General features: G+C 41.1%; 1 protein-coding gene across 6 annotated transcripts in view; it reads left to right on the top strand.

Annotated features, from left to right (window-relative positions):
* GRIA3 (glutamate ionotropic receptor AMPA type subunit 3) overlaps positions 1-17,328 on the top strand; it is a 308,690-nt gene that overhangs the window by 175,913 nt on the left and 115,449 nt on the right. For all 6 annotated transcript variants that reach the window (XR_011565376.1, XM_019956167.2, XM_019956168.2 and 3 more), the window contains one exon: positions 11,446-11,499. Coding sequence is in view for 5 of the 6 variants with exons in the window: in XM_019956167.2 (XP_019811726.1) it covers positions 11,446-11,499 (54 nt within the window). In the remaining variant the exon portion in view is untranslated. The remainder of the gene's footprint in view (positions 1-11,445; positions 11,500-17,328) is intronic.

A 17,328-nucleotide genomic window follows, 5' to 3' on the forward strand; every position in this document is an offset into this window, starting at 1 on the left:
TAGGGGAAACCAAAGGAAAATTCCCAGGGTGCCCCACAATAAAGGAGAATTTCCAAAGATTCAGGCTAAAACTGCTCTGCACTTAGGTAATAATCATAATAACAGGAGGTGCTCAGTTTTTATTGAATTGAATCCATAGTGGGAGCTGATCATTCCACAGAAACCATGATAGCTCTAATGATTAGTAATTATTATTATGGCTGCTCACACTTAGTGACTGGGCTTGGAGTCAGACACATCTGATTTCTACTCCAGGCTTCACCATTTTCTGCCTGTGAGGCCTCAGGCAAATCAGCCAACAGTTCTTTGTGCTTCAGTTTCCTAACATGGAAGATGAAATTAATAAATAGTGCCTAACTTGCAAGGTTGTGGTGGGGATTTGATGAAATAAAACATGTTAAAAAAATCACTTTCCACAGTGCCTTGTACAGAGTAAGTGCTCAATAAATGTTAGTTTATGTTTGTCTTCTGACCTATCATGGTGACCTATCATGGTGACCTTGTCCAGGGCATCTTCCCACCTGGGATCCTCCTTCCCTTCTCTCTGCCAAAAACAATTCCCCGAATCATTCAACATTTAGTCTAAAAGATATCTTCCTCCCCAGGGGGAAAGTCTTCCAGCATCTGGACTTGGTCAATGCCCATCCCCTTTACTTTTCTAGATTTTGTATTATTTTAAATGGCACCTTCGATCAACTGCTTCATGAGCAATGTGGACTTTTCTCCAGGGTGTACTTAAGCCTTCCACGTTAGAAACATTAAGTACCACATTGGTGCCATACAATGGGGGTACAAATTGAGTAAAGAGAGAGGGGTGGAGGCTTTCTGGTGACCCAGTGGTCAAAACTCCATGCTTCCAATGCAGGGGGCCTGGATTTGATCCCTGTCCTGTCTGGGAAGTAAGATCCCACATGCTACACAGTGTGCCCAAAAAATAAATTAAATTACTTTACAAAAAAACAGAGACGGAGGCATAAAGGGAAGTAATATTGCTTTAGCTCCCTTATATCTGGAGCCCTCTGCTTGGAATTCTGCATTTATGCCTTACAATAACCATAATGCAATTAGGTGTCATTATGAGCCCTAGTTTATGTATGTGGGAAGTGAGGCTCAGTGAGGGAAATGACTTGTTCAAGGTCACTCAGCTACAATGAGGAGAAACTGGTGTTCTAGGTCAGTCTGACTCCATAGGCCATTCCCACAACCATCACACTTTACTACCTACCTCATTCTTTTTACCAATTGCAGTGATGCAAATCAAAGCAATATGTAGATAACAGAATGCAGCATATGTGACATAAGGTCACTGCAGTTACAGCAGATACTGCCGGTGCCCCCCCTTGTTGGGCACTTGCCTTTTTCATACATGCCAACAGCACCTATTGTCAGCATGTGCCATTCTCACTTGAAGTCAGATAAATCAGACTTGTAGGGGAGGAATTAATCCTTCTGACAGAAGCTACCAGCCAGTGGTGAATGGGAACTGAAAGACACAGCAGACCCAGAGGTACTTAGACCCCCCCGTTCATCCGTGCACCTTTGCTGGCTTCTTTCCCTTTGCTGTGTCCTCACTCCCCTACCAGCGCATCCTGGAATCACTCCCCAGTGAAACCACTGGTCCTCTAATCTCTATCTCAGGGTCTACCCAGAAATTCCCCCTTTGGCACCTTTCCCAGGCGTCTGCGCAGGTGTCCTCAGGCTGGCCCCTACCTGCCCAGGGCTTCCCGGGGCAGTTCTCCAAGGTTGCACCCCGTAAGTTCAATATCTCCCTTCCTACTCCTTTCCATGAGACTCAGTCATGGACGATCCTGCTTTTAGTTTTTCAAAGTGCATTTATTATCATACGGATAGCTAGTTCTTTAAGTTCGGTGCACATCACAGTCAACTGTGTGTTAAAACGAGACTCCAGGGTCCTAAACCAGACTCTGTGAATCAGACTCTCTGAAGAGTGGTGCCCAGGTACTTGCATCTTCACAGACACCCCAGGTGATCCATCCCGCCCCAAGGTTGAGCCTCCAAGGAAGGTGGATCATGTTCCTTAGTGTTCTCTCTACCGCCACAGCCTCTGTGGATTCAAGTGAGAAAGCCTGGAACAGCCATGCCTCCTTGCTCCTGAAATGAAGCGTAGATTGGCCAAGTCCAGTTGTTACTGTCAGAGTGGGGCAATCCAAGACCCCTGAGTAATGGTGTAGACATCCATCTTACTGACTGTGCCAAATTTCTGCTCTCACCCCTCTCACTGTCCCCCCACCCCCATTCTCTTCTGTGGCAGAAACACTGTGACACCTACACATGAAAAATTAGGTGATGGCCTGCGCTTCTTTGTCTGTGGGCAGAACCATCCCCTGCCTCCCCACACACAACTTCTTCCGAGACACACTTTCTAGGTGGTTTGAATTCATGGTCCTGATCAATGTTGGAGGCAGGACAGTGGCAGGTGGCAGTGTGAATTACTTTGCTGTTGGTTTACCCCCAGTTCAATTCACCCCTCTGCTCTAAGTGCAAACCTCAGCTCCTTCCCTGTACCTCCAACCCAGAGCTATCCAGATCAGTGCCCTCGATACCCCTCCACACCAAGTTCTGATGTCTCTCCAAATCCCTCACCCCATAGCAGCAGGAAACTACATCTCTCCATTTTAAGAATGAGGACATAAAATCAGGGAAGGCTTCATGGAGGAGGCTGCATATGAGATGTGCCTTGAAGAATAGATGTGATTGCTACAGAGAAGGATAGATAGGGGAAACATCACAGTAGCAATAACGAAGGGGAAATGTAACTAAGATAGGTAGGATAAGCGTTGGGCACTGTGTTAGGAGCTGTAGACATTGATACAGCATTTCATTTATTCCTCACTGAGATTCTGTGAGGTAGGTACTAATGATAGACCCATTTTACAGACAAGTTCATTGAATCAGAGAGTTTAAGTTAACTGCCCAAAGTCACATAGCTATTAAAGGGCAAAGTAGGGACCTAAACCCAGGTAGTCTAGCCTATACTCTTGACCACCCTACTTCACTGCCTCTCAACTATTATGTTCCCTGTTTTACAGCTTGAAAACTGAAACTGAGAGGTCAGGTAATTTGCCTAATGTTTCACAACTTGGACTTGGCATAGCTAGGATGCACTGCCCTTAGCAGATCACCTTTTCTTTACTATATAACCACTTATACCCCTTCTAACTTAGCTTTTCCAGTGAACCATATCAGTCACAATTTCTTATGGAGCCAGCCCTGGCTTACCATTACAACAAATCCCTATAGTTGGTCCAAATAAAAATCTCCCCTCTAGTGTGTAAGCACTGTAAAACAGCAAGACTGTCCTGAAATCAAGAGAAATCGCCCTCTGAAATAGATATCTCTTTGTTTTCAAAATAGCATTCTCTTTAAGTCACCTGTTTGTCAGGCTCCCAATTATAAAAACCACAGGAAAAAATTCTTTAGTTGGAGACAAAGTCCTTTCTATCTCTAGCAGGTTATGAGTTAATCATTCTCAGTATGCTGTACATATTTCTGTTCTCACACTTCTCCTGATGGGTTATAGCTGTCTCTTAACTTGGCAATCTTTCCTACTCTAATGGTGAGATCCTCCAGGCTAGGCACCAGGTTCTGGTGACCTCTGCCTCCCCAGTGTCTGGGCCCAGGATCGGTACAGAGCAGGCCTTCAACAAATGTTCACTGAAAGAAGGAATGAATGAAATGTGGTTAAGAGAAGCAGCCGTTCCATCCACTGGGTACTTCTGAGTCCAGTGGTATGCAGGTAAACTGACTTTCAAGGTGAGGCTGGGGGGAGTTCTAATTTGTAGTGTTGGCTAATTTCTGTGATGTATTGGATTACCCCAAAAAATTCATTTGGGCTTTTGCATACCATCTTACAAAAACTCAAACTAACTTTTTGGCCAGACCAATAAATACTTCCACTATGGCTGACTTCAAGCTACCAATAGTTTATTGTATCAGCATGATCACAAAAGTGCATGAGCTATCAGATGAGGAAGAGAATGGAAATTCAAATAGTGAAAGTGAAAGACCAAACCACACATTTGCAAATTAGGAGAATTCTATATTTTACAGCCCAGAAACTAAGTTTCTATCATTTGTCATCCATTTGCAAATTGAGATAAACTTAAACGACACGGCTCCCAGAAGAGAGAGAAACTTGCCAAATAAGGAACTATCCTGAAAACCAAAAGCCCAGGAAGCACACTGGGTTTCTGAGATATATTTTCTTTTATTTGAAAATGAAGACATGTTTACTTGCTTCCTTCAGCAATCAGAAAATTTCCCAGAGTAGGGTGTCAAATGTTGGAAGCGTTGCACAGACAGAAAATGCATTCACAGAGGCAAAATCAAGGAGTTCGAAGGAGAACATCTCATTTTCCACACCCCGTGTTTCTTCCTCTCCCCTCCCAGCTTAAAGGCCTCTACATCCTGGGATGAACCTGGGTGTCTAAAACTCTACCCGACCGTCCATGGCTCGGCTTTGCACAGTGTAATGGAGCTAATAAGTAAATGGTAGGATTTGAATCCAGAACCACCTGACTCCAAGGTTCACAGCTCTTTCTAGAATAGCATCTTTAACAAATACTTCTTGTAAGCTTTCAGGGTGATTCATATCACATCTATGAAGAGTTTTAGACTCTTACAAGTTTCAACTCTATCATTTCAGGTGAGATACTAGAATTCTTGATCCTGATAAATATCTACAGATGGGAAAGTGTGGGTCCTGGGCCAGTGAAGGAAGTCTTGCAATATCCCGCCCATATCCAAGTGGTTGTGGCTGGGAAAAAACACATGTTGGAATGACTACTCAGCCTTATGCCAGATGATGCCTTTCCTTTTCCTTTAATCCAAGTAACGAATCCAGTGGCACTGCCAAGCTTTCTACTCACCACTTGTACAGTCCTTCAAGTAGGTCTTGACATTCAAGATTATAGGGCTTTGGGTCCAATTTTACAACATCTACAGAGAAAAGAAAAAAGATACAACTTGATATAGCATAAAGTTGATATGCATAAAGATACAACTTGATATAGCATAAAGTTGTAAATATTAAAACAAAAGCTGTAAGTGTGAACATAAAAGTTGACAGTAATTTCATAAAAGAATGCATAAAGGACACTGCTATTTAAAATATATTGTTTAAAATAAGTTATCAGTGATTTAGGGAGATAGCTGATACAAAATGCAGAGACTACAAAAGTCAGACATACGGCTATGTTGAAGAGAAATTAATATTCTTTCTTGCTGTATTACTCTGGGTTGAATAGTGGTTTAAATCACCCATACCTCGCCTCTTGGGAAAAAACCTAGAGTATTGCAAATAGAAATAGGGTGGTGTGAAAGGTCTTCTAGATGAGATACTTTAAGAAAAGACACAGTGTTTGGAAATGCATCATTTTACCGGAAGTTAGGCTGATGGAAAAGTCCAGATATTTTAAGTATTTATTATTTGCCCTATGACCAAGAACTCTAGCCGATCAAAGCTGCTGGGCTTCCTAGGTGGGGCAGTACAAGTAAATTGCCTTAGGAAAGCCTTTGTAAGTTTCCACATTTGTCATTTGTACGCAGCCTTGGGCATTATCTGCTACCTCCCAAACTGCCCATCATCTTGCTCCCTTACAAGACTCATGACCCTTTGAAAGTAGATGGAGATACTCTTAAGATTTGAACCATAAGGCAAATAAAACTTGTTTTGTCCGGACAGGAAGGCATGGTCTGTATTCTCTTCCCTAAAGACACAGCTGCATTAAGGCAATATTCGCCACTACTCCTGACGGTACACCAGAGGATTTGCAGTGACATCGGGATGAATAGATTTTGTTTTCACACAGTTGTATTTATTTTCTTGTATGTAGTTTCATGGATATTATTGCTTTGGACACTGCTAAATTTAAGTAAACAAGCAGCTATAGAGATAAATATCAAGAAAATGATAGTGTGGTATGTGGATAGATACAAATTATTAAGGAAATTTCTGAGGATATGAAATTTGAGAAATAATGTTTTAGGGTTAATACAATGAGGCATTCTCACCAAGATCAACATGTGTTGAAATGGTCTTTTAGTCCTCCAGGCAAGAATGATGTTGCTCCTGTAACTTAGTTGTGGCCATTTATTGCCTCTTATTTGTATGTTCTCTTTGCCTCTCCTGCTATTTAAATCTTCTGCATATTCTATTCAGTCACAGTGAATGTAATATTGAAATCTGGAAAGTGAAACTTCCCAAACACATGTTCTTGGGTGAAATCTTTGTCCTCTAATCCTCACATCCTAGCATTTTATTGGATGCCCTATTCAATTGCTTTCTCTCTGCATAAGCTTTCCCTGTAGACTGTATACACGCTGATGAAATTTCTCGGTTATCCTCCCATTTTCCTTCTTTGTGAAAAGCTTCAGCCTTTCTTTTTCCATCTGCACCCTCCCCATCGCCATTGGACTGACTCTGGTATGGGTGACTGACTCTTTTCTGCTTCACTAATCCAGCACATGTATTCAAGTCAGATGCCTGCAATATGAATTCCTGACATTCAGTGTGTGCAGATTGAGATTATTAGAAAAATAATTCTAAAGAAATTGACTTCTGATATATGTTTACTAAAACTAAAGCAATTTAGTAGCTTGGGGTTTTCATTCAAGAAAATGAACGGCTTTTATCTTATCTGATGGAAGGTTTCTTCTGGGAAGTCTGGCATATTCTGAGGCTGATTTCTGCTACATATATCAGAAGTTAATTCCTTTAGAATTATTTTTCTAATCTCAGTCTGCTGAAATTAGATAGGTTGCCACAGGATAGCAGTATCTTCTTGTAACTGAGGAAGCAGAAAAGGGAGAGCAATTGAAAAAAATGTCTTCTCTTTGAACACACACACACACACACACACACACACACATACGTGGTCTAATAGTTTTTTCTTAAAGAGAAAATATCTATACAATGGGTAAATCTGGTGAATTAACATCAGAAACCTGCTTCATCTCGCTCCCCAGCCCTCCAAACATTCTCAGGATACCTAAATCAAAGAGAAACAGATTAAGGTGAACAGCAAGGCATGTTCTGTACTCAAAGTAAGATCAATCTTTATACATAGATCCTTTTTTGGCACTGATGTAGAAAACCCAAACATGGAGATACTTAGGTCTGCAAATAACTTAATCTGCATACCAGATGGATCTAAGGGGAAAAAACATAGACACTTTTCCACACATACTTTTTTTTTTAATGTGAGCATAGAAAAACAGATGCTTTTGCTCCCAAAGGGTCTGTGGGCCTCTCTCAAGTAGTCTTATGGAGCAATTTAACTTCAAATTTCTAAAATTATGCAGATTAAGCATTAAATCGGAAAAGAAAGGGCCTCTAGAAAAGCAACTCAACATTTTCTGAATTATTTTTAGCTGCTCAATAATACCCAGCCCCCAATTTCACAGAGAAGTGGATGGAGGTGTCAACAAGGGGACGTCTCCCCCCAGTGGGTCAACTATGATTCACTGACTTCTGTAACAAATAATTTAATGCTCTGCTACATGCATGGTTCAGTGAGTTCATATATAAGAGCTTTTTCTTCTGTGAATAAAACTATTGTCTAAGTCTCACTGAAGGAGGATTGTGGCACTTTTTTCTTTCAGGTCCTATTTGTGGGCACAAAAATAAATCTCCTTAAAACAATGAATTTTATCTACATTTCACACTTGTTCCCTTCTTGCATTGATCATATCTGCCATCACATCAAGCCATCCATCTTCTTCAACAAATCTTAGACAGGCACAGCGAATACACAACATGGATTTGGGAATTGGGTATTTCCTCCTGAAATGTCACAGTAGACTGTAAAATGGCTTTTATACTTGAAGTTCTGAAACTAATTCAGGAAGAGCGATTATAATTGCTATAAAAGCAAAGTTGAATATTCTCTTGGTTACCAGAGTCATTAAAGAACTGAGGGTACAATTTATGCCTTGTTCATTTGTAACAGATGGAAAGAAGAAAATTTAAGACTAACTGAACAAGAACCACTGTCATTAACTAGTTCATTTGTGCACAGTATTACACACACGCCTTCCATCCCACCCTTCTTCCCACAAGCCCTGCACCAAAAATTCAAAAAAAGGAAAGACCAAGAGCAAAACATGACACTTTTGGCAGTGAGGCCTCACTTAGCTCACATCCATAGGACTGTTGCCGTCCTACGTAAGTAAGATCTTGAGATAATTGAAATGTATTATCTTAGGTATTGGGAATTTGAGCATTTCTGATGGAAACCTTCCCTAAAATGTATTCTAATTTCCCCAGGTTTTTCAGCAGAAATTACTGAACACAACAAGCCATACCCTGATGACTCAGGCACTCAGGATGAACATCCATGATTATACTGTAGTACAATGTCATCTATTTTTTTCCCCCGGACTCCTCCTTCCTCTTTAAGTCAGTCCATCACTTCCTCTGCTGCCAATGTACCTCATTCTAACATCGCTCCCCTCTCTCCATAGACACCTCCTTCGATCTGTAGCTTTTCATTTACTGTGAACTGGAAAACCAAGATTGGTAGGAACTGTAAGTTAACTAAGAGTGAAGAAGGCACTGAAAGGAAAGATGAAGAAATAATTACAGCCTTTAACTCTCTGTGACACCTAAAGGTTCCTATCTTTAGATAACTTTCCCATCTCTTCCAGTTTAAGCTTAATTTCAAAAGGGCAGTACTGTGAGAGAGCTAATTCAAATAAGTGAGTTTATTTGACACAGACCATCTGGGCATGAGTTAAAGTGGATATTCTAATAGCTTCAAGTTTTTCTGAAACAGAAACAATATCTTAGTAAATGACCCCTCTCCACAGTTATTTAACCCCACGTCATTACATGATGCACATCCCAAATCCTTTTACAAATGTTATTCAGTTTGATCCTGACAACACTGCTGAGATAGGAAAGGCCAGGCTCATGGTCCAAGATTACAGATAAGGTGATGGAGGCTGGAGAAAGTGGTTTGCCTCTAATCAAGCTGAGTACGTGACAAGGTTGGGCACCTGGGTTCTCTTTGAGGGGGCTCATCTAACAATACTTATGTTTTCTATGGCTCCCTCTTGTCTTCCTGATTCTCCAAAGGAGACTAAAGCCTGCGTCTGGCAAGACAGACTTACTCTGTTTCCTTTGGGCTCACTTCTTTATTTCTCTCCAAGCTCTCCCAGATGTCTCAGGAATCTGACTCATTTTTCTAACAGAACTCAAACCCCCCTGATTTTATTGTGTTGAGGGTTGTCAGGGAATTAAAAATTCAATAAATGTATGGTCCCAACTTGCCATCAAAAGTTAACAGATGTCACCAAGAAGGATGTTTTTTGCCAGCGGACACTGAAGAATACATCCCAGCAGATACCTAACAGCTCATTTTATGTCATGGCGGTGTGAGAAATCACCTCCTCAAGACAATCATTAACCTTTCATTCCCTCCATAAGTAATCAGTTAGATATGTGGCTTATATTTTAAATTACTTGAAATCAGCTCTCTCCCTCTCTGGACTTGAAATGACTGAAAATAAGCATGCTATTTACATACGTGTTTCCATTCCTCTATCCCTCCCAGCAGACTGTGGATGTCTCTCCGTCCTCTTCTCCAAGAACATAAAGTCATTATTGACATTTGACATTTAGCACATATTAAGAAACCATGTAATGTACTGCCAAGAGTGGGTTCTGGAGGTACACAGACCTATGTTCTAAGTCCAGCTTTAGTATTTCTTAGCTATATGGCCTTGGGTAAATTACAAAAATTCTCTTTGGTTGAGATTCCTCATCTCAGAATGAAACCAGTGGTACTTAAGCTGTTAAATTGTTCCAGGGAATACAGCACCTAGCATAGTGCTTACAAATACTAGGCATTCAGTTAAGGGTAGCTGGTTTTAATATTATCATAGCGGCCCTTTATATGTAGTTCTGGTCTGAGATGTACACAATGTTGTTTTCTCCAATTGTTCTTAGACCCTTGACAGCTGTGTCCATAGAGGAATGTATGATGAAGTTTAATGGCCCTTTATTTGCACAAGTTCCAAATACGATATTCATACTTTTGTGTTATTTTTCTAGAAGAGGGCTCATAAAGTGAAATTAGCTTCAAGCTTCTGTAAAACCTGGTTCTGCCTCTGGAAGTGTCTTTAACCTCTATTTTATCCCCCGCCCTGTTCCCATTCCCATATACTACTCTGCACATAGTCAGTCCTCAATAAAATGACATTTTATAAAATCCTTAATTAACCAGGATTTTTCCTGTACTTAACTGTAAGGAAATAAGCTTATGTCAGGTATTTTGTCAAAAACTTCCAACTTCCAACCGATACCTTTAGTTGGAAAGTATTCAATCCACCTATATGTTTTCAGATAATAAAAATGCACTGTGTGAACTGTAAAACTTGGTGCTGATACAGTGTTTCTCATGAAAATTAGGCTAACAGTGATGACCTTAAGGCATGGCTTCTCAGCCTCAGCACTACTGACACTTCGTGAAATCGTGTCCGACTCTTCGTGACCCCATGGACTGTAGCCCACCAGGCCCCTCCATCCATGGAATTTTCTAGGCAAGAGTACTGGAGTGGGTTGCCATTTCCTTCTCCAGGGGATCTTCCCGACCCAGGGATCGAACCCGGGTCTCCCTCATTGCAGGCAGATGCTTTACCATCTGAGCCACCAGGGAATCGCTACTGGCTGGATAATTCTTTGCTGTAGGGCTGCCCTGTGCACTGTCACCCCTCCCAGATAGGACAACCAAAATGTCTCCAGGCATCACCAGATGTCCCCTAGGGGAAAAGTCCCCTCCCCCACAGCCTAGGGTGTCACAGTCAGCACCAAAAGAGGTACAGATGTTCACAAGTCTTTCATATTAAGGTGGGAAAAGGCAGGCGTGCATTTTAGGAAAGTTTTTTTTTTCCCCTCAAATCACTTCTGCTAGAAAAGTTTTCAATAAGCCAAAGCAACCTCGATTAACCTGAAAATCCCATTAACCCCATTCCTTGTGTGTTCTATTCCCTAAGCATTCCAGATAAAGAAAGGAAAATGTACCATACATTCTATTTTCTAATTTGTATGCAAAGTTCAGCCCATTTTCTGGCTCAGCAGCTAAGTACAGAAATCCAGTTCACGGGTGAGGGCTCATCAGCTTCATCGCTTTTGCCATCTATTTTAAGTGACACTGATGCTACTGACCTGGAAGTTTAGAGAGCTTCTTTTGCCCCTGTTGTTGACATTTTTAACTTTCATATTAGCAGTTCGTCCTGTTATCCTCTGCCTGAAAGGAAAATGCAACAAAAAGCAATCTGGCCCAAGTCACTATGATTTACTGTGGATAAAAGACCTAACACTTTGTCGATTATTTAAAAGTAATTTGCTGTAGCCATCCTAATGACTGTGCAATTGAAAAATGTCCTTGAGTAAACGATATTTATTATCTTTTATTTCTGCAGGTTGTGATCCTGGGGAAACATTCAAGAGGTTACCACTACATGCTTGCTAACCTGGTAAGAACAACAGAGTTCAAGTTTTCCAGGGCATTATATCCTGTTTAGTTTGTGTCCCCTGTAATTATCTCAAAAAGAAATATGAGAGAAGCCTAATGTGTTTTTTAGACACTTGGAGAAATGAGTCCATAAATACAAAAACCTGAATGCAATAGCCTGTTCTCAATTATGCTGTCTCTGTTTTAGCTGTGAAGCTTATATTCTCTCCTCATTTACAAAAATAATAATTTGATATGATTCTTCACTGATTATTCTTAGATTTAACTTGGATTTGAAATGTCAACCATTTTAATCAGGTTTGAAATGTAAAACAAGGAACACAGGATACAAGAATCAGACTCTTTCCCCCAATTAATCCAAGCGTATGTGTACATTTGTACTGGATTTGTCTTTCTAGAAACAGTCCACTACCAAATCTTTTCAAACCAGATGTGAAAAAGTAGGCTTGAACAAGGAACACTCGGTGATCTTGTCAAAGGGTATAGCCAACTTTCTAAGTATAGTAAAATCCAACTTGAATCTTTAACTTCAAAGTCCCCATGCCTTTAAACTTTGTGACGTTCTAGAAATTAGTATTTCATTAAGGTTGGTTTATAGCTCTTCTTTCTCTGAAAGGACAATTGGTTTAGGAATTATAAAATGGGTTCTAAATCGGTAATATCTGTTTGGCAGTGCTTCTGAATAATACTATCTCCCTGAAATGAAAGGGGAATGCTAAATTATCACTGATACTAAGAATCTATTAAATTATTACATAATATGAGTTCTAGCCCCAAATTTATTTCATTAGCACAAGAGAATCATTACAGAGCTCTTAAACCAAAAGAACAGAAACAAAGGTGAGAAATTATTGTAATTATATTCTTAGATTTCTTAAAGAAAAATATCTTATTTTGTTTTAATAATGACTTTTTTTAATGGGTAAGAAAATGTTACTTAAACCTTCTTCTTAAGAAGTATGTGCACTCAAACACTTTGTAAGATGACGATTAGAGCTACTGCTTTGAAATGTTGTATGCATCTTCTCCAATAAATTGCTCAAAGTGGAGCACTTCAGTCCATTGTAGGGATAAACGGATTGATTCTTTTGGGAGGAGAAATGTTGATTCTTAATTTACATCTGAGTACATCCAATTTGTTTTTAGGTAACTGATAAGTAAAGGATGTTTGTTGACTCACTGAGGGTTAGACCAGGGCTTGGCAGGAAACATGGAAGTTACAGGAAGGTACCTGAGGCACTTACTGATGGATTTTACCATTGCTTCCCCACCCATGAGTATTTTGATTTCTCTCCTTCCTTCCTTCCTCTCTTTCTTTCTTCTTCCCTCCCCCTTTCTCCTCTCTTCTGCCTAGGGTTCACTCATCACTGATGGTACATGAGATGACTTTAGATATTGCACACACAAACTTTTTTTTTATTATAATGGTAAATGTGTTTATTTACTATGTGTTAGAAAACCATAAAACTAGCACATCAAAATCCAAATTTTATGGATGGTGTTACTTCGTACAGGGTTAGAGAGTTAACAACAAAGGAAATAAATTTTTATCTGTCAAATGTATCAAGTAAACAATAGCATGTTGCTATAAACACATACAGCAAAATCTGTTGAGGGTGTATGCAGTTGTGGTGCTACATGGATGACTGAAGTTTGGGGAAGAGCACTTGGCTACTAGCTAGCTATGGGACCTTAAGTAGGTCACTTCACCTTTGACGACCTCGGTTTCCTTGCTATAAAACTCAGATGGGAGTGGGGAGTTCACTGATGTATTGGTTGGGTCCTTTGGAAGCAGATACCAACATATAAGTGGAGGTACAAGACAATTTATTGGGAATAATACATGTGAAAAATAAAAGAGAAGAACACAACACAGGTCTGATACCAGTGAAGGAAGGAAGTTTCATAAAAAAAATCTTCAGACCATGGGATAGCACAACAGGGAGCTCCCCCATGCTGCCCCTAAATGGCAAGCCATCGTACCCCAACCTTGCTCAGCCATTGGCTGGCAGATGTCTGGGAAGCACACACCTCTTGCTTGAGAACTGAGGAAAATCCTGAAGGCACCTGAAGCTGGAGGCTGTTGGCCAACTCAAGGCCTGGAGGCAGTTTCTGTGTTAAAAGATCTGAGCCTGAACCAAGCACATCAATGACTGTCTCAGTTGGCAGAAGGTGACCAGATGATCTCTAAAGACCTTGCCCATCCTGGATTTCTAACTGGGCCTCCCTAATCCTACTGACAATCCTTCAGCACTTTGGTTTCCATTTGGAGAACCAGACCTGATGGAAGGGAAAGAGTATGGAGTGACAGAACAGCAAGAGAGAATCATTAGGACAAGGCTGGGGAGAAGAATGGTCAGCTGGGTGCCTACCACAGATCTCAAAATTGTGCAACCATGGAAGGATGCCTACTATAGGAATACGCAAAGTCCATTTCCTCAGAAAGAATGGAATATATAGTGTCATGTCAGTCTGGATGATGAAAACGTGAATTTGTTTGCTATACTTTCAGTAGCCACTCCTTCTCTTCCTCTAGTGACCTTCTTTCCATTTACACCGAGCCATGTGTTTCCATAAGCTCCTGTTCTCTATATCAAATTTCATATGGTCAATACAGATAGGAATTGTTACTCATCTCTGATAAAAATATGAGATGCATTATCTCTTCTGTGGTTACCAGATTTTTTAAGCAGATAAAAATACCCCAAAGACACATATACATATAAACACACAGCAAACCATAGCAATTTAGACATCATTTAGATAATCAAAAACGGGTAAGTGGAGCTAAGAAGGTGTTTCCTTTCAAGATGAGCCAGCTGAACAAAAGTTGAGGACACACACAAGGGAACAGGTTCTTGTCTGAATCTTGGAGCAACAACTATTCAGAAGCACTGCCTTCTTCTACAAATGCAAAGTCAAAAACACTCACACTGCCTGCCTAAGCTTTCTGGAACCACCTGCTCCAGAGCTCCAAACATCCCCTTTGCTACCGGGTCCTATCTATCTGGCAAAGACTTCCATGTGCTTTTACATGGACCTTTCCTGGTAGCAATCCTAAAATGAGAAGACTTGGATATTCTGTGATTGCTTCAAGTCAAGGTCAAGGTCACAGGTCAAGGTGTACATTTCAGAATGAACAACAGGATGCAAAAACTAACTTGTTGAAATCCTTGGAAGAAACAAAAGATTTCGGAGCATTGGCCAGAGACGTGATCTGGTCAGGGCAGAAGTGGACATGCCAATAACAAACGAGTAAGTCTCTTACAAATTCTGTATCAGTTGGTGGTATCATTTCTTTTTTAAAAAAAATTTTAATGGAGTATGGTTGCTCTACAATGTTGTGTTAGTTTCTGCTATACAGCAAAGTGAATCAATTATACATAAACATGTATCTCCTCTTTTTTAAATTTCCTTCCAATTTAGGTCACCACAGAGCATAGAGTTCCCTGTGGTATACAGTAGGTTCTCCTTAGTGGTCTATTTTATACATGAATGTGAAAGTGTTAGTCACACAGTCACATCTGACTCGTTGCAACCCCATGGACTGTTATCTGCCAGGCTCCTCTGTCCATGGAATTCTCCAGGCAAGAATACTGGCTCCCTTCTCCAGGGGATCTTCCTGACCTAAGGATTGAACCTGGGTTTCCCGAATTACAGGCAGATTCTTTACCATCTGAGCCACCAGGGGAGCCCCTATTTTATACATGAAAGTAGAATTGAAAGTGTTAGTCACTCAGTCGTGCCTGATGCTTTGCGATTCCATGGACTGCAGCCCGCCAGGCTTCTCTGTCCATGGGATTTTCCAGACAAAGATACTGGAGTGGTTTGCCATTTCCTTCTCCAGGGGATCTTCCCGACCCAGGGGTCGAACCTGGATCTCCTGCACTGCAGGCAGATTCTTTACCATCTGAGCCACAGGGAAGCCCAATTTTATACATAGTAGTGTATATATGTCAATCTCAATCTTCCAATTCATCCTGCCCTCCCTTCCCCTCTTGGTGTTCACATGTTTGTTCTCTATATCTATGTCTCTATTTCTGCTTTGCAAGTAAGTTCATCTGATTGTTATTTCCTCTTCCAGAACTCTTCTTATGGTGGAAATGTTTCTCTACTTTAGTACCAGAGGTAACCAGCATGTATACAATTTGTCAGTCAAGCAACGTCTTTTTCTTTCATGGCAAGGTCCTGGATCAGGATCCTTTCCACTGCATTCCCAGGCATGTTGAGTATTGTGATTTGTTTCATATATATCAATAATAGTATGCAGAACCCTAGACTAACCTAGGCATAATGGGGGGGGGGGGGGCGGAAAGCACTAGACCAGGAGCTCGGAGGAAGGTTTGAGTCCCAAGAACTGATCTGACTAGCCTGTGACAATGAAACCTCTTTGAACCTGGTTCATCTATAAAATGAACAAATAGACCACATCAAGGTTCTCCAAAGTATATTTGTACATGCGACGATTTTAGGTAGTATATAGCAAACGTCTTAGACTGATTGGTTTTGCATCTATATTAAGTGTGTATTAGAAAAAGATTCACTCTCCTGTCAATTGTGTGAAGCTAAATTAGGTATTTAGGTTAAAAAACTTAGTCAACATAAGGAAAATATATGAGGTAAATAATAGTTCAGATGATCCACTTATATGGGAAAAAACTGTAAAGGTGATATGGTGGTTTAGTCGCTAAGTCATGTCTGATTCTTTGCGACCCCCTGGACTGTAGCCCACCAGGCTTCTTTGTCCATGGGATTTCACAAGCAAGATTACTTGGGTGAGTTCCCATTTCCTTCTCCAGAGGATCTTCCTGACCCAGGGATTGAACCCAGGTCTTCTGCATTGCAGGCAGATTCTTTACCAAGTGAGCCACCAGGGAAGCCCCCAAAGGTGGTATATTAGAGACTAAAATTTGAAAAACATGCCAAGGTGACTTCCAGCTCCTCATTTCTTCCCTCCTAAAGGGTCTGTTTGGACCAGGGAAAGCCAGGAGTTTAGGCACAGCAGCTGGGTAGACCCTGATAGTGTAAGTGGGGGAGCACAACCAGTACATCATTAGCCTTGGAATATCAAGTCACCAGGCAGACTTCAAGTCAGTCCAAGTGGGCAAAAGCCAAAAGAGGTGTTGAGTGCCCTTAGCTACAATCTAAACAGAGCTGCAGCTCTGAAGGATCCATCAAAGCTGTCTAACAGTTCACACACACACACACACACACACACACACCACACAAACTGGATCTGGGTTGAGATGGTCCAACAACAGATATTCAATACCCAGCCCCCAAAATAAAACAAAAATCTCCAAGCATCTGAGGTGCCCCTGTGAGACTGAGCCATAGTAGGACTCATTGAGTCCTGCACCAGTTAACTCAACCTTAGAAGACACGACAGTTTCCTTGCCTAGGCTGAGACTGATCTCAGGGTTGGGGACAGTTGGGGGCCATACAGGAGCAAGTAATGCAGTGTCAGTTGCAAGTGGTAAGGGGCCGTGGGAGCCGGAGATCAAGTTAGCCATTGTGCCAGGGGAGAAAGGGGAAAGGAAACTATCTGAGATGCCACCCTGCTGTGCTACCTGTTTTATGTAGACTTTCTCTTTAATCTCTCCAGTGAGAACAGCCTTCTTACCTACTCACGTCCCCAAGCTTTTCAGAGACTGGGAAATGGCCTCTGAAAAGACACATGATTTGTCCAGAGTCTCCCAGCAAATCCATTACCAAGCTAGATTTCCAATCCACATTGGTCAGACTCTTTACCAAGAGCACCTTGCTCTTCTCATTTTACCCATTCAAGCATCTCAGTGAGACAGAAGGACAGCCTCACGAAGGTCACAAA

This window comes from Bos indicus, chromosome X (assembly GCF_029378745.1).
Source record: "Bos indicus isolate NIAB-ARS_2022 breed Sahiwal x Tharparkar chromosome X, NIAB-ARS_B.indTharparkar_mat_pri_1.0, whole genome shotgun sequence".
Classification (NCBI taxonomy): domain Eukaryota; kingdom Metazoa; phylum Chordata; class Mammalia; order Artiodactyla; family Bovidae; genus Bos; species Bos indicus.